Source organism: Amphiura filiformis, chromosome 6 (assembly GCF_039555335.1).
Source record: "Amphiura filiformis chromosome 6, Afil_fr2py, whole genome shotgun sequence".
Taxonomy (NCBI): domain Eukaryota; kingdom Metazoa; phylum Echinodermata; class Ophiuroidea; order Amphilepidida; family Amphiuridae; genus Amphiura; species Amphiura filiformis.
This window is the reverse complement of record NC_092633.1, coordinates 2355478-2379331: the sequence shown is the minus strand read 5'-3', so window position 1 is coordinate 2379331 and position 23854 is coordinate 2355478. Positions and strand designations below refer to the sequence as shown.

The window sequence follows — 23854 nt, the reverse complement described above, 5'->3', positions numbered from 1 at the left end:
ATTAAAATTAATACTATCCTGCACAGTATTGCTGCTTGATCAGATCGTCACAGTCATCCGCCTACCTTACCCTCGTGCCCTTGCAAAGGGCACAGTTACTCTAGTTTATTTTATATTCTTTACTTTTCCTCTTTCATTAACACCACTCGGGTGGTCATACCTTCGTAGCATTTCGAGATTATGTCCATTACAGACTCCGGGTGACAGTGGTATAGGCCTACCACAATATACTGCCAAAGCCACATGGTTCAGCTATGGTGCGGTTATCGCTCTAGTTTTCAACTGGAAAGGATTTGTCTCTAACTTCAGTCTGTGAAAGATTGAAAACAATGAAAATCTAACCTTTCAACTGATTATTCAATCAGAAAAGATTTGTCCGTAACATCAATGTCTGAAAGATATAGACCTATTATGTGATGTTCGTTTTACATCGGATTTTGATGCAGTATTGCACACCTATCTGACGATGCTTGTTATGGGCATAATTTGTACCGAATTAAACCCATCCCGTGGGAAATTAAATTGATTGAATTGGTGGGCAAATCAAAATGGACAAAACTCTATCCCAATATTCACTCATGTTTTAAATGGGCTATTCCAGTTGAAATCCATACTCCCCCTATGGAAAACATTACTATAGTTTTCCACACAGGGAGTGTGAATTTCAAATGAAGGTACCTGAATGGATGGCTCCATTTGAAATCTACATTGAAATCCATTGGGTGAATCCTGCAAACAGTTTCAGTTTAAAATTCATTGCAAACATCTCTTTTAAATGTGAACATTTTTTGTCTCGAAACAACATACTCCATTCGCCCGAAAGAAATTGGACAAGAAAATAAAGAGTTTTCATGTCGTAATTTTGCTAGCAAGCTACTTAAACAAATTAAATATCCATTCATCTCAGAAACGTCCATCAACTTGGGGTTTACTTGCATAAGAGGATGCTGACAATCTCATTTACGGTATCATCAAATATATTGGGCTATTCCATTTAAAATCCACACTACCCCTGTGAAAGATTTTGGAAATGTCTGCCACAGGGGGAGTATGTTTTTCAAATGTAATTGGTCAGAGTTAATCAATTTTAAAACCCATACTCCCCCTGTATCATGGCTTTACCTATATCTTCCACAACTGGAGTGAGTATTTCAAATGGAAGTAACCTAATTGTCAATTCTATTCAAAACTCATACTTCTTCTGTGAAAGATTTCAGCTAAATCTTCCACAGGGGAAGTGTGAATTTTAAATGTAACAGCCCAATGCAAGTCAGTATAAGTCCATAGCCACATTTAACACAAATAGAAGTAACCCAATTGTCAATTCTATTCAAAACTCATACTTCTTCTGTGAAAGATTTCAGCTAAATCTTCCACAGGGGAAGTGTGAATTTTAAATGTAACAGCCCAATGCAAGTCAGTATAAGTCCATAGGCACATTTAACACAAATAGAAGTAACCCAATTGTCAATTCTATTCAAAACTCATACTTCTTCTGTGAAAGATTTCAGCTAAATCTTCCACAGGGGAAGTGTGAATTTTAAATGTAACAGCCCAATGCAAGTCAGTATAAGTCCATAGGCACATTAACACAAATAGAAGTAACCCAATTGTCAATTCTATTCAAAACTCATACTTCTTCTGTGAAAGATTTCAGCTAAATCTTCCACAGGGAAGTGTAATTTTAAATGTAACAGCCCAATGCAAGTCAGTATAAGTCCATAGCCACATTTAACACAAATAGAAGTAACCCAATTGTCAATTCTATTCAAAACTCATACTTCTTCTGTGAAAGATTTCAGCTAAATCTTCCACAGGGGAAGTGTGAATTTTAAATGTAATAGCCCAATGCAAGTCAGTATAAGTCCATAGGCACATTAACACAAATAGAAGTAACCCAATTGTCAATTCTATTCAAAACTCATACTTCTTCTGTGAAAGATTTCAGCTAAATCTTCCACAGGGGAAGTGTGAATTTTAAATGTAATAGCCCAATGCAAGTCAGTATAAGTCCATAGCCACATTTAACACAAATCAGAGAAGCCATTTCTATCCGTCTTTCTTATTGTTTTTCAAGGTTTACTTTAAAATAAAAAGTGAAAAAAAAGCAAATGCTTTTAAAATGCTACTTGTGCAAATACTACATTTTCATGCATTTTTAAAATAGATAAATGACAAAGAACATATTTACACAGGGGAAAAGTGAGATTGCTTACTTCAAAACTAGATGAAACTTCCAATATATATAAAGTTGACATCATTTCCCGCTTCAGCGCGGGACTAGAACTGACTATTTACATGAAGGGGATCTATGGTATAAAATGTCTTGATGACTAAAATTCATTGTTTAAGCAAGACTTATACCGATGAAGATTTGTCTCTATGTGAATACACCATTTGATTCTCTATGTCTTTGGTTCATTTCCAATATCAAACCATCATGGGACATATGAAAAGAGTTGAAATGCAAACTGTGATATCTACAATGGCTGCCTCGTGTATTTTTTGTATAAATATCATTATTTTATGTATGGCCAAACAAAATAATATTTTTGTCTCATGTCCCATGGGAGTTTCAAATCTAATGTGATATGTGTTTTTTGGTGTTTTTTTAATAAATTGAACAACGCCAATTTTGGGTATTTTATAATATCAAAATATATGTAAATACAATTCTATATAATGGCTATTGTTTAGCTGGAATACAGGCTACACACTAGTGTTACAATTTCGGAGTTGTGGTGCGAACAGAAACAAAATTGAAATTGAACATTGATTTTACAGCTGATTTTCGGCCAAAAAAATGAAATTCAACTTCAGCAATTTTGCTTGAGTAAATGTGCAGCATAAATCAAATGCACACGGGGAACATGAGACAAAACTATTATTTTGTTTGGCCTAATGATGTACTTTTGTAATTAATATACCATTTTCCACCCTGAAGTGGCAGTGATATCAGTGTGCATTTCACTGTTTGCGCAGGCTGAAATTGCTAGCATTCGCTCAAAGTGCTGGCATGCACATGTACGCATTTTAAGATGCCACATAGATGCCTCATCAGGGTGAATCAGGTACTAATCAGGGTGAATACAAATTATATTAGAGGTTTGTGCTGATTAAAAAAGAAACATTGTAAGATAAAAGTAACTCCAGGCAGCAATTGCGCATGTCGCCACTTCATTGAAGAGTTGGTTTCCAAAACTGGTTATATCCAACAGCTGCTTTGTGTAAACCTGCTTGAAATTTTCCTATAGTATAGACTACTTGACATCATTGTTTATCAACAAAGGAAAGGGACTGGTCTATCGATATGCTTGATCGAACCACTACACTTTTCAATGGCTTTCTTGTACTATATGAAATGTGGTGGGCAATTTAAAATGCATGTGCCTTGAGCAAACTATGATGCATACGCACACTGCAGTGCAAAGAACAATGGAAATTGCCTTCATTTGTGCGCATACTGCCAGGCAATGACATCACATGTCAAGTGGTATATACCAAGGACAAATTAACACAAGGCAGCCTTTCGGTTTGAACAAGTTTGGCAAATAAACTCTTCATATATACTCATGTTTTGATATCACAATAAGTACACAGCAGATTAAACCGTACACTAAATCAGTATTCCATGCTTTTAGCCTCATGTTTGCATCAGACACAGAACAAGTTGGTGTTAAAAGAGATATTTATCCTGAAATCCCCCTGATTTAACAAAAACATTCACTAAGTTTCATTTCGTATCTTGCATGTAAATTTTGCCAACATTCGACAGCAGATGGCTTACACCGGGCCATTCCAGTTGAAATCCATACTCCCCTTATGGAACACATGACCTTAATCTCACACACAGGGGGTGTAGATTTCAATTGGAATCACCCATTCAGGTTATCCAATTTAAAACTCACACTCCCTTTGTAAAAGATTAAGGTCATGCCTTCCATAGGGGGTGATGGATTTCAACTGGAATAGCCCAAAACTTGAGGCGATATCTGTATCTCTCACATAAAGCCGTTATCACCACATCTATAGGCTTAGCACATATCTGTATTTAGACAAGGTTTTTGCTGCAGAGGATATTACATTTGTGCGATCTGATTTTATAAGGATATTATTTTTGTGATCTGATATTGGCGCATTTTGTGTAAAAACAGGTCACTGCTTTAAAACATGATGAAGCCTCATGATAAATTTTTGAAACAACATGAAAATTTCTTGAAGTAATGAAAGTGCTTGGCTGATAATTGTGAGTACTTGTTACTTGTTGGTGACAAAAACAATGTATAAATGGGGAAATTATTTTGTCTCCAGATGAATCCGATTCGGCAATATAATCCCAAGGAGCGTTCACTTATTTTTTCCTCAGTTTTTTAATCATCGTCTTAAAAAACCATGAAGATGATCAGAACAATTGAGATATCATTTATATTATACTTCAGGGACCAATAGTGTTATTCCATTTCAAATGAATCCACACATAGCAGATGCCACTGCAAACTCAATTCCTGTTGAAAAGTATTTTTAATACCGTACAGCTGGATTATCATTATTTTTACCAGTTTTATGATAAATTTCAGTTGAAGTTACAAAATTTGGCATCAAATGAGAAGTTTGGAATTCCAAAATTTTCAACATGTTGAACTATACCATTTAAAATCCACGAGTATGATATTCAAATGGAATTTAGCACATTAACCAACTGTATTTGAAACTCATCCTCCCTCTGTGGAAGATTCATATTTTTCAGAAAGTGTATGAAATTCAAATGGAGTTGCCTAATGTGTTTATTCCATTTGAAATTTATACTCCCTATGTGGAAGATACTTCCAAAATCTTCCACAGGGGTAGTGTGGATTTTAAATGGAATAGCCCATTTTTATATAGCCCATGGTTGGATGTAGAATAACTGTAATTTCTTAACTCTCTCAATGTGGACTGCAGACGACAAGTTTAAATTTTTTTTTTAATTAAAACAATTTTGGAATTGTAAATTTTCATGACCATATTTGGAATCAGCATGAAAAATGCATGGAAATGAGTACAAACAAGCCCAGTATTCAGTATCAAAGTTACGTAATGTTACTATGTCAACGGGATCACGCTCTTGAGTAATGAACCACGATCGAAACAATCACCACACAAAGTATATGGCACTCGAAGGCATACCAAAATAGTGTGATCCGGTAACCAAGAGGATTACGTAACCACTTCGATGCTGAATTGGTTCAGAAGCTCAAGAGATAGCTCTTGTTATTTTGATAAAACTTTTAAAGTAAAATTAAACTTAAACTTTTAATGTTAGAGGCTATGGCTAGCACACAAAGCATTAATGGGGGTGTGGATTTCAAAGGGATTAGCCATTTGGAAGGGATTTTCAACATACTCTAATCTGTAAAATATCCAAGAATATCATTGAACATTTATTTTGCCAAAAGAAAGATTCATTTTATATGATCAAAACAGTGGCATAGCCAGGGGGGCAGGGGCAAGTATTGACCCCCTGTGGGAGGCCTTTTTTGTAATTTTTAGCCCATTTTTGGCCATTTTCATCAAAGTTTTCCTCCTAGAAATTTGCCTTGCCCCCCCCCTCGGAAAAATTTGTAGCTATGTCACTGGATCAAAATCACATTTATCACAACCCATTTTACAAACAAGTAATTCTTTCATAATTAAGCTGATTTGTCATTGTTTAAATATTAACGCCCATGTTGCCATGGCAGCAAGCAATACAATGATCGATCTCTAGTAATAGATACACTCTCACTTATTTTGAACATTTATTTTTTTAATGATTCATTTTATATGATCAAAATCACATTTATCACAACCCATTTTACAAACAAGCAATACTTTCATAATTAAGCTGATTTGTCATTGTTTAAATATTAACGCCCATGTTGCCATGGCAGCAGGCAATACAATGATCGATCTCTGCTAATAGATACTCACTCACTCACTTTGTATTTAAATGGATGCTTATTATCACAGGTTGGTAACATCTGTTTAATTCCACATGAATTATGAAACTCAATGTAAAAGGCTGATGAAAACTCAGTGAGAAGCTGATGAAAACCACAGATATAATTTTTTGAGTATCTGCATCATGTTAATGTATAAAATTGTTTTTCCTTCTGGTTGATGATCAGATGAAGAATTCAGGCACAAAATATGATATTCACTCTTGCTATCTTGTGTTAGTTATATCTTCATTGTTTTTTGATAGTGTTATTTTATATTTTACTGTACATATTTCTTTTATGAATGGACATCAGCTTTTGATACCATTTTAGCTCATATTCACTGCATTCAGTACCCTCATTACTTATGACAGCAAGGGCCTTACTGGAAAAGGTGCATACCGCAATATGCTGCAGATTTGGGGTGATTTTTATAGATTTGGGATGCAATTTTTTTCAAAATTTTATCTGAAAGTCTGAAACAAGTTAAGTACAGATTTTCATTGTTTATTTTATTATTATTTTATTTATTTTATTAACAAATTTTGGAATTAGTATATTTTGGGGTCTTTTTTTATATTATCATATTTTTAAGGTATATTTTCCGAATCCCAACTGCACATCCCTACCCAATTGACCTTTTCGGTAAATCCCATAAGCCTTTGAGGGTAGACCTGTGATGTCATCACACCGATGCACACATCGTTAATGCACACTTCACAGCTTTAAAATGCCCATAGCTTTAAAATGCCCATAGCGATGTTCACTAAACAATGTGCACAATGTACATCGGCATGACGTCGAATGACAAAATCTCAGCTGTTCCTGCAAAGGCTTCTGGGATTTACCAAAATGGTCAATCCAAAATCATGACCCCACTTTTTACATAAAATAAAAATATTAAACAAAATCACACAAGGCAGCTTCTGATATATCACTTTTAGCATTTCAACTCTTCAGTTTGAAATGTGACTCATAAATTGATGAAATTCTTTTCCTATTCACCACTTTTCATAACAATTTATCCAACAGTTAACTCATAATTCATACAGAAAACTTGGTAAATGTTTTTTGATTAATATATGACATACACTCATCATACCAAAGTAGCAAATTTTGAAATTGATTCATTATTATCCATAACTTGTCAGTTAGTCAGTACCTAAGTTTACTAATGTTGAAATCCGTTTGTCACCATCATGCTGTGACTTGGTTGCAAACTTTTTATATGTCCACTTTGTTTTTTTATTATTTTTGGCTCCTTATTTTTGTCCGATTTGTGCCTATATCTCAATGTCTTTATTGTCAACTCTATTTGGTCTGATTGCCTACCTGTAAGAAGTCTTTCCCCCTTAAATTAAGGAATAAAATGAGTATTCTGCAATTTAGAAATTGCGTTAATGAACTATATTTTTTAACGAAAGATATGAAAGGCCAATACCCTTCTCAAAAACATTGCAATAGATTGGTCTTACAAATATACATGTTTGTACAGCCGCCTTTATCAGTAATATAGTTGTTCAAACTCCAAATAACGTTTTTGTTGAGAGTGTCTGCCTCTTGTCTCTTGTGTCAAAAAAAACCTTGTTTAGAGGCATATATATGCTTGTAGACGGAATTTTACGGTATGAGGTAGTATCATTTTGAAACACTCTGTAGGATTTAAACAGTTCATAAGAGACCAAATTTTAACTAAAAGTCTTACACACTTGTTGGCAGACTATCACACACTGACATAGGATTTTTAGCCTGGCTAGAGCATTTTGTTTGAGCCTGGTTCCATTAGGACCCAAGTGTGTCTCCGCACGGAGTGACCGTTTAAACAAACACAGGTTGACTGACACACGACTGGTAATGCCATAAAGTCGTTTTCCTTTGGACGACCTAGCAATGGACTGCATGAACTGCAACAACTCTTCAACCTGATAGATATGTTGATGTGTTCAGGGAAACTCTCAAAACAACATCATCTACCGGGACACATTTCTTTGACCCCAATATATCTCTACATTCATAGGATGACCTTGAAATATGTTGGGTACAAAAACTCATACACCACATCTTGAGGTCAAATTTAGAGTTATTAATGTTGATTTCAGGTTAATGAACGGTGCCATTAGGTATGAGACTAATTTGGCTCATACTATCACTATGAGCCACAATGATCTCATCTCCAATAGCAAAGTTCAACAACCTCTATTTAATACTGATAGCTCAAAATTTGACCTCAAGTTGTAGAGTATGAGTTTTTGTGCATATCATACACAAAGGTCATTCTGTCAATGTAGAAGCCTATTGGGGTTAAGGAACTGTGTACTGAATGATGAGCGAGCTTGACACCCAGTGTCATCTGTTAGTGTATAGTCTGCAGTATAAAATTTCAATCAACCAATCCAAATTGAGCCAAGCAAAGCAGACGGTATACTCATACACCTCAATATAATAATGTGGCATGATATGACTTTATACTGATGAGTTAAACAGTTACATGATACATATCATGACAATTTAACACACATATCCTCTGAGAGTCGTCAGAGCTATTTAGTAAGATTAATCTTACTTTAAAACCGTGTGTGTTCTTAGTGGCTTACTTACTTATAATATAACAACAAAATCAGCTTGGTCGCAAAGCCAAGGAATTTGAGTTGCCTTGCCAAATTTAGTAATGTTAGCATGATTGCAGACTTAATCATGTTGGTGTTGAATTCCACAGGGTAAAATAGCCTATTAGTCATCAAATTGGTGATACAGTTATTCCATTCACTGTATTTTTCCTGTATATCCCTAAATTAACATGCAGTTTATTAGTCAGTTTGAGGTTGATCAATCATTCTACAAAACTACCATTTCAAACCACCACATGAAAAACTGCCATTGTTTTGTTTTAATTAAATCATCAAACTTCAATCTTGTTTGAAATTGCAGGGCATTTTTGTAAGGAGAATTGTACATACGGTAGGAACCAGGTGAAGCATTTTGGGTTAATGCCATTGGTTAACATTCTGTGCACATACACACACACACACACCCACCCGTAAAACCCTATGAATGAGGACTTTTGTGTGCATTTTTCCCACTAATTGGGGACTTCGCTACAAGTGGGGACGTCCCCAGTTGTAAAACTTGGCCTAGGGCTCCCCCTATGGGTGAAAATGTCAAAAAAAGCATTACTACAACTGGGGTCTTTCAGGCGGCATAGGAAGCGCAACACGTGACGTACGAGGCTGGCGAAGATACAGGGCTGACAGCCCCATTCAAAATACACGGTTAGCAATTACAAATGGAAAATTAACATACGTACAGTGTGGTACATTGTCGTAAGATAATTTTGCTTTGACACCACATAACAAATTTAGAATTGTTTGTGAAGATTTCATGATTATGTGTTAATCCAATGGCGATCTCAAAATTGGCGGTATCGCTTCCATCACCGCCTGGGTCTTTTTAGGGGTAGGGTGAGGTCCCCAGTTGTACTAAACTTGAAAACACACAGGTCCTGATTTGTAGGAGTTTGGCACATAAAAGTCCCCAGTTGACATACAACTCATAAAAAAGTCCCCGGTCGGACAGACATACAAGTAGAGGGGAACGCCCACCCACACCCCACACAGATATCACAGCTCATTTTTAAGTCTCCTTTCCAAACTTTGTTTGGCAGGGACAAAAAAACTTACTTTTGTAATTTGGGTCCGTTTCTCTTGGCATCCTCCTTGGTTGCTAGGGATGTTGTTTCCACAGTGCCATTAGCCTTCTTATTCTCATCCTCCATGTTGAGAGCAGGGTTTCCAAGACCCTCCTTAGCAACATCGAAGCCTCTTGGGGTTTGGTTTGGAGTCTGATCATAAGGTCGATATGGGTACTGTATAATACATGCAAATAAATGGAAAACCAACATTTTTAATCTGCTGATCATTTCATTTACAATTAATACTCTTTTGGCAATTTTGCCAACACTTTAATGGGTTATTGCAGTTGAAATCCATACACCCACTATGGCAGACATGATCTTACTCTTTCCCACAGGGAGTATGAATTTCAAATGGGGTTACCTGAATGAGTGATTCCATATGAAATTTGCACCCCCTGTGTGGGAGATTAAGATAGTGTCTTCCATAGGGGGTGTAGGGATTTCAATTGGAATAGCCCAATATTTCACCCCCAGGATTTCACCTTCCTTATACAGCTTGAAACATTGCAGTATGCAGTCATCACAGTTCAAATGTTATGCTGTGAAATTTGTTCATCCCCATTTTTTCATACACAAAATCTGTAAATGAAATCATGAAATTAGTTAAGCAAATAATTAACCAAATAAGGATTGAAAATCTCACCGATGTTTCAGGCTGCAATAAGGTTGGAGTACTATTTGAAAAGCCATTTCCTTACTACAGTAATTATTTCAGATAATGCTATAGATCCTATCAGACTATGACTGTTTAAAGGCAGAATGGGCTAATCCATTTGAAATCCACACTCCAACTGATGAAGATTTTTGAATCCCAACCAAATCCCAAAATATTTTTTAAGATTTTAAAATTCTAAACAAAATTTTTTTTTGCACTTGAGGACAAATTCAAATGGAATTAAGGGGGTACTACACCCCTCAATAAATTTGTGACTATTTTTGCATTTTTCTCAAAAACTAATAACACCCTGGTAACAAAAGTTATGTATATTATAGGGGCAAGGAATCCAATTATTACACTGGAATTTCAGTGACCCAAGACAAGCGGTTTGATACATGTGATAGAAAATGAGGTACCGCTAGGATGTACCTCATTTCCTATCATATTTACTGAACCACTTGTCTTGATTCACTGACATTTCAGTGTAGTGATTGGATTCCTTGCCCCAATAATATACATAACTTTTGTTATCAGTGTGTTATTATTTTTTGAGAAAAATGCAAAAATAGTCACAAATTTACCACAGGGGTGTAGTACCCCCTTAAACATGCAAATATACAATTTTCACCCTGATGTGGCAGTGAGGTCAACGTGTTGAGGCAGCTAATTCTATTTGGTATCTTCAATCCTGTGTGTACCTCAGCGCTTTGAGCGAACGCTAGCGATTTAAAGCTGCGTCCAATGAAATGTGCACTGATGTCACTGCCACAGCAGGGTGGAAAAGCATATATCGATTGAGCATTAGATGCAACTGGAATTGAGATGGCAGTGAAATCCTCCACAGGGGGTGTGGATTTTCAATGGAACAGCCAAATTGACTGTACTATGAGCTAAACATCGCCTTTTCAAGAGCAAGGCAACCCTACAGTAATGGTATCTCGCAACCCATTGTGGACTCTCACAATTCACCTGTATTGTATTACCTACAGTCAACAGTAAAAGAAGATGTGTGTGTATATCGTAACTATTGTGATACGTCCACAGCTCAGAGGTCTACAGGAGATGTGCAAGTCAATGAACCTAGTCACATTTGCCAACAATTTTCCACCCAAATCTCAGGTCGTATCATCAAAATTCACCCAATATTTCTGTTCATCATTGCTCTTTATTGGACAGGAAACTACGGAGTGCCAAGATATGCATTGTCATAAAGTTGCCAAATTTCACCAAATTTTTTGTGTTGTCGTTGGTTCCTACGAGAGAGGAAATGGTTGAAGGTGGCCATGGGAAATATTCAAAAGTCACCCAAATTAGGCTGCCAAATTGAGGGTTTAGTAAGAAATTGATCCTAAGGTTTGTAGGTATCCCCAGGTAGGTATCATAAGATCTCCTTACAGAATACTGTCTCTTTATCATTGGCTTACAATTCTAATACTTCAATTACATAATTATGATTAATAAATAGGAGGGATCATGGCAATGTCCATACGATATGGTTCAGAGGCAATGTGTGATATATCCAAATGGCTCCCTTGTGTAATTTTGTATTAATAATGTTATAATTCAAAATGCTATTAGATATTATGTAACTGCTAATTAGGGGGCACCAATTAGTAATGGTATTGAAATCTTGTGATCATTATAAAAAAGAATTCAACAACTCCTCCTATACCTTTGTACAGGAGCGAGCCATTGTTAATCCGTGATGAATCCACACTTTTACTGTAGCGTATATGCCAAAGCAAAGTAAACCACACAGACGACGTGGCCGCATCATTGTTAAACGGTGATGAACAACAGCGAAAGATAATTGAATCCCTAAAAATGAACACTAAAATATCAAATAACACATCAATAACAATATTCAATAAAACAAAATTACACAAGGCAGCAATATTATTGCGCATTTCACGTTTTGCACCAGAACTCATCATATACATGCAGAGATATAAAGCGCCATTTGTAAGGCCTCCATCACTATAATAAAAACCCACTGAGATTCTGAGACTGAAACTTGAAATAATGGAACCAAATACCAAGGGGAAGTCGTCTCAGCTTTATCAGATCTACTTCATTTAGTTTCAACAAAATCCTGCTTTTCCATGTAGTTTTGTTACCACCTGAGCAATCTATAGTTTAGTGTATATCAGGGGTCAGCGGACCTTTTTCTAAATAGCCCTGTTTTAAGGAATGGGTGATTCCAATTGAAATTCATACACCCCTATGGCAGACATGACCTTAATCTTCCACACAGGGGGTGTAGATTTCAAATTGAGTCATCCATTCAAGTAATCCCATTTGAAATTCACACTCCCTGTGTGGGAGATTAACGTCATGTTTTACATACGGCATATACGGATTTCAACGGGAATAGCCAACCATGTATCAATCAATCATAACTTCTCCATTGTGAAAGTGAACCCATTGATCATATCCCTTAACTTAAGATTTTACATTGCGTCTGATTCTCCATTGTGAAATTGAACCCATCAATCATACCCCGTAACTTATGATTTTATATTTTGTATCATAATGCTAAATGTGAAATCCATCCCTGTGCATAGTATTCAAATGAACTCATGCCAATCCAGCCTGCTCTTCTCAAAAGACATGTTCTGCAGGTGTGTATGGGAAGCCATCAGGGCCACAAGGTATGCTAAAACACATGGGTCATGTCATGGCAAGCCATCAGGGTCATTATATTTGCTAAAACATATAATGCATTATGAAGATAACCATAGTCTAATGCATACATCATCAGCTTTCTGAGAATATTGCAAGTGTATAATGAGAATGGACTATTCCAGTTGAGCTTCATACACCCTCTGTAGAAGACATGAGTTTAATCTTTCACACAGGGAATGTGAAATTCAAATGGGGTTACCTGATGGGTGACTACATTTAAAATCTATACAACCTGTGTGGGAGATTAAGGTCATGTCTTCCATAGGGGGTGTATGGATTTCAACTGGAATAGCACATTGTGCAGGAAACAAAGGAACACAGAATTGGGCTATTCCATTTAAAATCCACACTCACCTCTGTGGAAGATTTTGGAAATATCTTCCACAGGGGGAGTATGAATTTCAAATGGAATTAGCATATTAAGCAGCTCCATTTGAAACTCACCCTCCCTCTGTGGAAGATTCAGGTTTGAATCTTTCTCAAAGGGTGTATGAAATTCAAATGGAGCTGCTTAATTTGCTCATTCCATTTTAAATTCATACTCCCCCTGTGGAAGATATTTCCAAAATCTTCCACAGGGGTAGTGTGGATTTTAAATGGAATAGCCCATTACACATGACCAAAAAAAACATTGTTTTATCACTGACCTTTGACTTAAACTTCAGCATCTTGAGAGTCTCTGGATCCATTGGTCCCTCTGTCTGTTGTTTTCTATTGTTAGCAGGAACTCGGCAACAGAAGCAATAAAACCAGCAACAGCAACAGAAGAATAGACATAAACCAATGGCGACAATGACAGGGATGAACCACGCCAGGTATGACTTGTCTGGGCCAGGGGGAGGCAAAGTGGTAATCGGAATCTCATTTACATACACTGGAAGAGAAAGTAAAATAAGCACAGAAACAAACTTTGATTGGTATAAGTTGTACAATGACAATGGAGTGAATCAAGGCTTTCCAACATTTGGAATTTGTGTGTACACTCATTTTTATGGCACAAATATATAATGAGTAACTCTGTATTACCTTCATAATATTATAAGCCTCCACAGCAAGATAGGGAGTGCACCGATTATGGAATAAAGCTGTCTTGTCCCTCAGTGAGCATGTTTCTACTGAGCAAATTGCCCCTCTACTGAGCAAACGGTTGATGGTGTACTCAAGCGAATAGTAAGGAATGCACGGTAACGGCCCCAGTAGAAACAGATCGGGTGAAGGCGAATGCGCCTGGAGGTGAGTTAACCTAACCGTCACCGTCATCCGTCAACCACCTTTTGAGGTGGTGAATATGCGGCAACAGACATTAAGTCCCTCATATATAGCTCCAACCACATGACCAAAATAGCCAGTGGGGTTTTGACTTTAAAAGGACAGCATTTCATGTCCTAATATAATATTATTTCAGCATTTTGAGAAAAGAATAATGTAATATTATTTCAGCATTTTAAGAAAAGAATAATGGAAATTGTACATTATGGCTTACAGGCCTGTAGCCTCTCATCGCTAGTGCCGCTAGCAAGCTGAGCAATGAACTGAGTCAGAAATCATCTGAAGAGCTCAGACAAAATGGGCTATTCCATTTGAAATTCATTCACCCCCTGTGGAAGAAATAACCTCCCACACAGGGGGTGTACATTTCAAATGGAGTCACCCATTCAGGTAACCACATTTGATATTCATACTCCCTGTCTGGGAGATTATGGTCATGCCTTCCACAAGGGGTGTATGGAATACAACTAGAATAGCCCAATGCAATAAATGTCATTGCTGCCTTGTGTTATTTCTATTGGGCTATTGCAATTTAAATCCACACTCCCCTGTGGAATATTTACCTAAAGTCTTCAACGCTTCAACAGAGAGAGTGTGGGTTTTAAACAGAATAGACAGTTGGGTAACTTATATTTGAAATACTCTTCTACAGTTGTAGAAGATATAGGTACAGCCATATACAAGGGGAGTATAGGTTTCAAAATAATTAACCCTAACCAATTACATTTAAAAAACATACTCCCTCTGTGGAAGACTTATCTTACATCTTCCATACAGGGAGTGTAGATTTCAAATGGAATACTCCAAAAATACACAAGGCAGCCTTTATATACATCACATTTTACATGTCAACTCTTCATCTTTTCCAATGCTTCAATTATCACAAGGAATCCAAACAAACCCCCTGTCATCACTCTTACGGTAGCTTCCCCGTTCACGACAACTCCGAGAAAGTGCGTCAACTGGGTATCATCCAGCTCATTCATGACATCCTTGCATTCCTCTGCGGGTACAGCAACCCCGTCGTCGACTATGTAAAATACCAAGGTGGCATCGGGTAAATTTGTTACTGTGCGTGAGATGTCAATAACCTGTCAATAGTAGATAGAATCATGGAGATAAATTTGTCAATATCGAGTAGTGTGACAAGCTTATATCAAATCTAATTAGTAGTGAAAGACTTTTCTTAATTAAGATGCAATTCTATTCCATAAACTTGAGGTTAATTTGTTGAGCTTTATCTATTACACTTTGTTTCTTTTATATCATAGGTTCATATTTAGAAGAATGATTATAAGCTATAAGTATAATGTATGATCTTTGAAAGTGAATTTGGTTAATTTTTTTTTCAAACTTAAGGGCTGGGGTATGAACGTTTGGACAGTATTTATTGTGGGACATTAGAGCACATCAGACATATCGAATTGCATTCTGAATACGGAGAATGTCTTTCTGATATCAAATAATTTTGATTTTTTGAAATTCGCAATTTAATACGCTTTTTATGGCAAATCATTAAAAATTGATATTTTTGATATTTAACAGTACTCGAAGTAAACTTTATAAATCTGATGATTTATACTTAAAGAGTATGTAGGTGGGATGAAAAGCCGACGATCAATTGAAAATTTTGACCTTTTCAGTATTGAAGATATGGATTTTTTCCAAAACACCAAAAAAATTAGGTCTTTTGGGAAAAAAATCCATATCTTCAATATGAAATGTCAAAATTTTCAATTGACCGTCGGCTTTTCCTCTGAGGTGCTCTCATGTCCCACAAAAAATACTGTCGAAATGCAATAAACGCTCATTTTAGATCCCTTAATGTTTTGGCATATTTGTAATGTTTACACATGTCCCAACTTAAAGGAGTATTTTGTGATCCTAGCATCCTCTTTTTATGACATTTTTCTGTAGATATCCACGAAAAAAGCCTACTCTCAAAATTTCAGTTGATTCCGATTTTATGCGTTTTGCGAGTTATGCATGATTATGTGTATTACACTGCTCCATAGACAATGCATTGTAATTTCGTTCTGGTATACCAGAACGAAATTAAAATTTCACGATATCTTTGCTAAACGAATTAATCTGCAAGATATATTTTGTACATAAACATTATGTAGCCAGAGGTATCCAGTAATATAAAAATCTCAACTTCTTTTTGGAAAAGTGGGGGGATGAGGCTGTGGATCACGAAATGCCCTTTTAATTGGAATCAACCAAATTATTGTGTTGTAGGACAACAGAGCAATTTTGAATAAATGTCTTTTAAAATTAAGACATTTAATCCCCACATAGCTCTACAATTAAATGATCGAGAAAGTACATGGGTTTTCTTTGATTTTACATCATTATTTTGGCTTAAAATGACAAAAAGTTCTTCCTGACAGCTGCATATACTAATATTATTTCATAATTTTAGGCAAAGAATAACAAAATTAAAACTTGTATATTATGGCTTGTTTGAACTTGCTTTATACGTGCCAAGATCAAGGATGAGTTTTTAACCACCATATTCTATTGTTCACTTAATTCATTTAATTATTTGCTCATTTTACATAATAGAAGAAATCCCATCTAAATTGGACGTATGGTACTTGATACAATTGTCACGGTATGGAAAACAACAATATATAACAAGTTCATCCTTGCTATATATTCCTAGAATATCAAAATCAATCTTTCCATCAACTAACTCGTTGTCCTTGGTAACATATGGTCTAGTATAACATTCGATTACTTCAAAACCATAAGAGAAAAGCTTTCAGGAATTATTAGATGGTTTACCTGCATTTTTTTGTTTTTCGTGAAAGATTGGCAGCACAAATTTAAATTAAGTGTAAAACACAGACAGAACACATACATGTACTGCACTTTACTATTGTACAATAAATATCATAGCACATGCAGTAGTGTAGCCAGGTTTTTCCCAGAGGGAAGGGGTGCAATGGGGGAAGAGGCAAATTTCAAGGGGGTAGGTTTTGGTGACAAATCTTGTTTTTGTTGTACCACAGGGGAGAGTGGAAGCTGACCCCTTACACCCTCCCCACCCTTGGGCTACACCACATAGCACATGTTATGTTGGATGTTACTATAATTAGCAAATATTAAAAGTAGCCGATGTAATCACACACTCCTAAACAAAAAAAGACCTCAAACGTTCTAAAAAGGTTGCGCTCGGTTAATAGCGCTATGCCCCAAACTACGGATAAAACTACCCTGTATTAGCTCTGTATGTAGAACCTGTCTATAGTAGATAAAGGGTGAGAAACAGACCATTACCATAGATAATCGGTGTCTTGTTGAGGTATGATGAGCATGTTAGTCGCTCGGAAGGCGAGTCCCCGAAGGCGTCGAGCCTACCGCGCGACTAAAATGCGATTCATACCTCAACAAGACACCGATTATCTATGGTGATGGTCTGTTTTGAACCGTTATCTTACATATCTGAGCAAAAATAAACGAATTTGTTGTAAAAGTGTATTCATTTTTCAAAAAACAAAATGGAAAAAACTGATGTATTATTTTGTAAAAGTTGTGGGTTTTTTCCCAAAATAAATACACCTCGAGATAGTGTAATATTCTTCCCATGTGTCCTGCGTGCGAGTCTATTTAATGACAAATGCAAGTGATTTAATCAAATCAATACAGAATTGATCTCAATTGACAATTGTATTTGAAGTGGTTTGGTAGGTTATTCACTTGCTTTAATCCGCTGGGGTTTATTCACCCCGTGACCATTGTTATTCAAATAATTAATGAATAATGCAAATTATATGGACTACAATCTGTTTCAACACCATGAAATTTATATCTGTGAATGTAAGCAGATATTTGAAAGACCTAGTAACGTTGTGTCCAATGGTGCTCCCCATTATGGGTAGGTCACAGTAAGGCTTTGCACCCCCAGCCTCTTGACTTGTAATGAGTACCGCAGGTTAGTTTGCAAGCTCCTGGTCGGGTAGTACCCGGGGTTCTTGCCTAGCAGCTAATTTGCATGGACCGTTGAGCGTTTTTGGGTTGGGCAAGGATAAAGGCAGATTCCCTTCTAAAAACCAATGGCAAGTTTATATACATGTACTGAGTTTACATTCAAAGAAACGGTTACTTTTTATTTACGAATATTTACTTCGTTATGCTAATTAAAATTTAATTACTGTTATACGGACTGCAGGAGCCCTCTATAATTTTCTCTTGCCATGTAACATTTGCATTTAAATCGAGCTGTAAATGCATTTTTTTCCAAATAATAGTAACCAACTCAGATTCTACATGTATGTTGTGATCCTTTCCATAGTGTTTCTAGAATGTTCATGGTATTCCTTTTGTTTAGCTCGCCCGGGTTAGCTCGCTGCCCGAGACCGTTATCTTGAGCTATTGTGTTGATAACGGTCTCTGGGCAGCTAGCTACCTCCATTACTCTAGGTAATGGTTGAGGCAACGAACCTCAAACAAAAGGAATACAATGGATAATCTGTGAATAGAAAAGGGCTAGATGTATATTTTCTACGAGTGTATCAATATTGTTTCTGATTCTGATTTTGTTTTTTGTTTCATGGGCATTTAAAAGTGACATCTATGGTGGAAGAATTTAAACACATAATATATATGTAAAAATACACTTTTTCCCTTGTAACTATACGAACCAGCATGTTTTTTATAGGCTTGCTTATGCATTTTTAGGGACCAACCAGGAAAATGTGTTACTTATCACTTGAAACTCAAAATCCTCATTCGAAACTCGAAAATCCTGACTTGAAACTCATGACTAAATACTTGAAAATTGTGACTCAAAACTTGAAAATCATGACTCAAAACTCAAAACTTGATAAGTAACACACTGGGTAAACAAACAAAAAAGGATTTCTCTCACTAAACTACAAAATATCCAGCCCAATCCCAATCTGCTACTTGGTACCCATAGCAGGCCTCCTTCAAATCCTGAAACCATAATATACTAACTTAGCTACACAATGAAGTGTGCACCAAATTGAGTATATCTTGAGTATAGGGTAGACAGACATCTGGCTAAATAAGCTTAGCGCATCCCAGTGACAACATACGTGGCATTTCAACGTGTGATTTGGTCAAAACCTAGACAGTAGTGGCACCAGTTTTATGAGGGGGACAAGAACATTTTAGGGGACAAAAATATAAAAAATACAGTGGTTTGTAACCGCAAGATCCCCCAGCCTTTGCGCTTTACCTAAAATAATAATAATAATAATAATAATAATACCAACAACAACAACAATAATAATAATGCGAATAGCATATTTTGCATGTAAATCATTAATTTAGTTATGTCACAAGGTTGGCTTACTTGTATTGTTTTATCGCGCTTTGAATCCTCTGGCAAAGGCACATTCTAAGTGCCGGGTATTTATTAATTAAAGTGATATAATAGTGGCAATCACTGTTTTGCGACAGGTTCATATAAGTAATCAAGTACACACAGCAATCAACAGTGTCAACTCACTCCAGATCTTTTTCTCTCGTCATCTTGTGCTGTTTCTTTCTCACCTCCCCACTCTATCTCTCCTCCACTCTTTCCCTTTCTTCTTTCTCTTTCACTCCCCTCTCTTTCCTTTTCTCACTCTTTCTCCTTCATCTTCTTTCTCATTTACATTTTCTCCTTTCTTTCTATCCCATTTCTCCCCTTCCCTACTCTCTCCTTTCTCCCTCATCTCCTTTCTCAATGACCTATTTAATTATCCTTTCTTCTCTATCCAGCTTTCCCCATTTCATCACTTCCTTGCCTCCTCTCTTCCCTCCTCTCCCATAACTTTTTTACTCCATTTACTTTCTACGTTTTAATTCAAACAATCTAAATCAACATTATATGAATAAACAAGTATACAACACTAAATGATAACTGCTTTTTCAATTATTTATTTTCTTCTCTCCTCTACCCACACTTTTTACTTTATTTACTTTTTGCTTCTCAAATCAAACAATCTGAATCAACATTTAATGAATAAACAAACATACAACAGTAGTAATGACGATAACATGTAATTGAAGAAAATGAAGAAAGAAAAACATTCTAAAATCTGAGTGTATTACAGGTCATACAGATGCTATCTAAATGAAAAAAGCCATTTAATATGAACAGAATCGTGAAAACCCGACATTGATATATGCGTGTGTGGTGGCTTCATCAAAGGGATTTTCAATTATCACGTGAATTAATCAGCTTGCCAGTTTCACTAGGATCCACAACATGTTCATCTATCAGGACAAAGTTCTTTAACCCTAATACATTTTGTACTTTCATTGAATGACCTTTGAAAATTTGGGTACAATAACTCATACTCTGCAACTTGAGGTCAAATTTTGTACTATGGTTCTTTAATTGAGGTTGTTGAACTATGCCATTGGGATGAGGCCATTGTGGTCCATAGTGTTTGCACAGATGAGGCAGATGAAAGTTTGTTCACGGAGCATGTGGCGGTTTACTTTGAATGCTGGCATGCATTTTCTATAGCCTTGTTTGTGGTGTACGTCAGAAATGATAATCATCAAAACACATGATACTCCAATCATTACACTCTGTGCTATTCCAGTTAATGTTCATACACCCCCTATGGAAGACATGACCTTAAATAATCTCCCACACAGGGGGTGTAGATTTCAAATGGAGTCACCCATTCAGGTAACCCCATTTGAAAGTCACACCCTCTGTGTGGAAGATGGAAGACATAAGTCTTCCATAGGGGGTACAGATTTTAACAGGAACAGCTCATGTGCTGGGATACCAAGTACATGATGAGATTCATATAAACATAAGAGCATCTGAGAACATTTATTTCATTAAAAAATATCATTGAAACATGGATTCTTTTTTTCCCCTGTGACTATCCATTCCAGTACATCAAGATGATAATGTCTAGGATTGTACAAACACTACATAGGCATTCCCGATTAACTGATTAATTTCGGTTACAAGGCCCTAGGATGGGAAGTTACTAATTAGATTGGATTTTGGTAATGATCGGTGTAAAAATGCATATACCTAAACATCCACAGTAAAGTTGATTTTTATGGAATTTGTATCAAGTTCCCGAGTTATATACTGTGCATCAAGTGTAACATGTGTGTCAGTTCGCTTCAATTGCGATGCCAGCACGGCGAGTACGAAGTGTGAGCAGAAGCGCACAGCGCCAACAGTGAGACCAGGGTCTTGGCTAGGATTGACAAGTGCCTGTCCAAGACTTCCTGTCCAAAATTTAACACTGAAAACATAAACCTCTACTCCTTCTGGGGGTTCAGTCAGTTCAAATAGCTGTTGCGATAGCCTTGGTTTATTAGTCTGGTCTTGTTTTGAGTTTAAAAACATAGACCTCCTTCTGGGGATTCAGTCAGCGCAAATAGCTGTTGCGATAGCCTTGATTTATTAAGTCTGGTCTTGTTTTGAGTTCACAGAATTTATTCAAGCATTATTTTTAGAATTAAGCAGGTATCATAGGCACTAATTTTGCCTGTCCCAGGAGAAAACTGCTTGTCTAAAATGACAGGTGGACGGACTACTGGCTAGCTTACACCCTGAGCAAAGTGTAAAGCGCATCTGCCCAATAAGGGTGAAAATGGTATAGTGCGCATTTTACCTTTATTGCCCAGGGTTGCCAAACCTATGATTTGGTAGCCTTTTTGAGCAACTTTTGAAGATTTTCCTCACAACATTTGACAGTTTCCTGTCCCATAGAAACCAATGGTTAAGAAAACCAGAATTAATGCAGTTTGTAATTAAGGTGGCCCCCTACAATAAAGGTTTGTAAATAACAAGGATTTGTAACTACAATTCTATTACCTCCACAAGTCATGATTCAAAATTGCGCACTTTGATTTGTTACAACGCATCACGTGAAAGACCTTTAATTACAATGAAGTGGCCAGGGCAAGGAACTTTATGTTTTTCTTGCATAACAGCTCACACCAAAGCGTGCCTGCAGTATAAGCGCTGCTACAATTCTACGCAAATCATTACACTTGGTGATGCGTTCAATATTTCCACAATACTCGCTGTCACTTACGCTTTGGCTACGCGTACGCTCTCCACCTTGAAGTAAATAACTTAAAATATTTGGGAAAAAAAGTGATATTTTCTCTTTAAATCGCACTATTTTGTGGTAACTTATAGAAATAAAGTGTGCAGCATTATCCTTTACACACAAATAATGTGTCCTCTGCAGTAATGTTCATTCATTCATTCATTCATTCATTCATATTTTATTTTGCCAATCACCAATCAATAATACAATGTACAAATGTAATTCAATAATGATAAGCAGAAGCAATAATAGTGATAATGATAATAAAATCATGGTAATAAATAACTAATATAATAACAATAGTAATATTGAATCAACCTGAGAATATAGGGTTAAATCAGGTGATTGGCGAGGACCCTGCTAAACGCGGAGCGTGGGAGTGCAGGGCCCTCTTAAATAGTTACCAAACAGACAGACATACAGACAGACAGACAAACACAAAACAGATGATCCGATTTAACACGAGGATGATAGTTAAGATAGAAGGAATGAAGTTGAAGTAAAACTATGGCTCCTGAAGACTAAGGATGAGAGGGTGTGAGCAAGTACTTACTAAAAAAATGGATTGAACTAAAGTACAAAAGAAGAACGAAATGTATCGTGAAGGTATTAGATGTCCTCTGTGTAACCACAAATGATATATTTCTTAAAGTTGGATTTGAAGGTAGCAAGAGTCCGAGTCAATTTGAGAGAAGAAGGGAGTTCTTTCCATAGTATGTTTAAATAATGGGTTCAGCTGCGCCTGGACCATTATTTATATTATATTTTTTACTGCCTCGGACACATTATTTAGGTGTAAAATATAATGCATTACCATTTATTTCTTAAATAATATACAACTGAAGTTATTAGCAATGCATGCACAGTATTCGTCTTATTATAAACACTGCCTCCAAATTAAAGCTGGTTGCAACTTAAGCAGTGGCAGTGAAATGAAACACAGCAGTAATTGCCTGAATACAAGAGCCCAGAAGCGACATTTTAGTAACGAGAGGCAATAATTACTAGAATTGATAGTTTCCTTACTACGCACACATGGGAAATCTTTTTCTGACATGTTTCCAAGCAATTTTCTGTTTTTCTTTAAAACATTTTGCGCTCATTTGTGCAACCATCTTAAACTGAGCTATTGATGCTCAGAGGAAAAACTAGAGCTCAAATTATTTATTATTTCCTTCATGTTTAGTGATTGAATTAGGGAATCCATATACCCTCTATAAAAGACATGTCATGGTTTTTAAATAGCAAGGGTTTGTAAATACAATTCTATTACATCCACAACACATTTTTCAAATTCGTGCACTGTGATTTGTTGCAACGAATCACCTGAAGACCTTTAATTACAATAAAGTGGCCAGGGCAATAAACTTTAGGTTCTTCTGCATAACAGCTCACACCAAAGCGCAATGCAGTATAAGCGCTGCTACAAATTCTACGCAAATCATTACATTTGGTGATGCGTTCAATATTTCCGGAATACTCGCTGTCACTTACTATTTGGCTACGTGTACACTCTCTACCTTGATATATTTGGGCAAAA

General features: G+C 36.4%; 1 protein-coding gene across 1 annotated transcript in view; it reads right to left on the bottom strand.

Moving 5' to 3' along the window:
- LOC140154129 (uncharacterized) overlaps nucleotides 1–23854 on the bottom strand; it is a 171382-nt gene that overhangs the window by 72165 nt on the left and 75363 nt on the right. Inside the window, exons 4-6 of the mRNA XM_072176736.1 lie at nucleotides 15162–15351; nucleotides 13639–13865; nucleotides 9635–9819 (exon numbers count right to left, since the gene is read on the bottom strand). Coding sequence (XP_072032837.1) covers nucleotides 9635–9819; nucleotides 13639–13865; nucleotides 15162–15351 — 602 coding nt within the window. The remainder of the gene's footprint in view (nucleotides 1–9634; nucleotides 9820–13638; nucleotides 13866–15161; nucleotides 15352–23854) is intronic.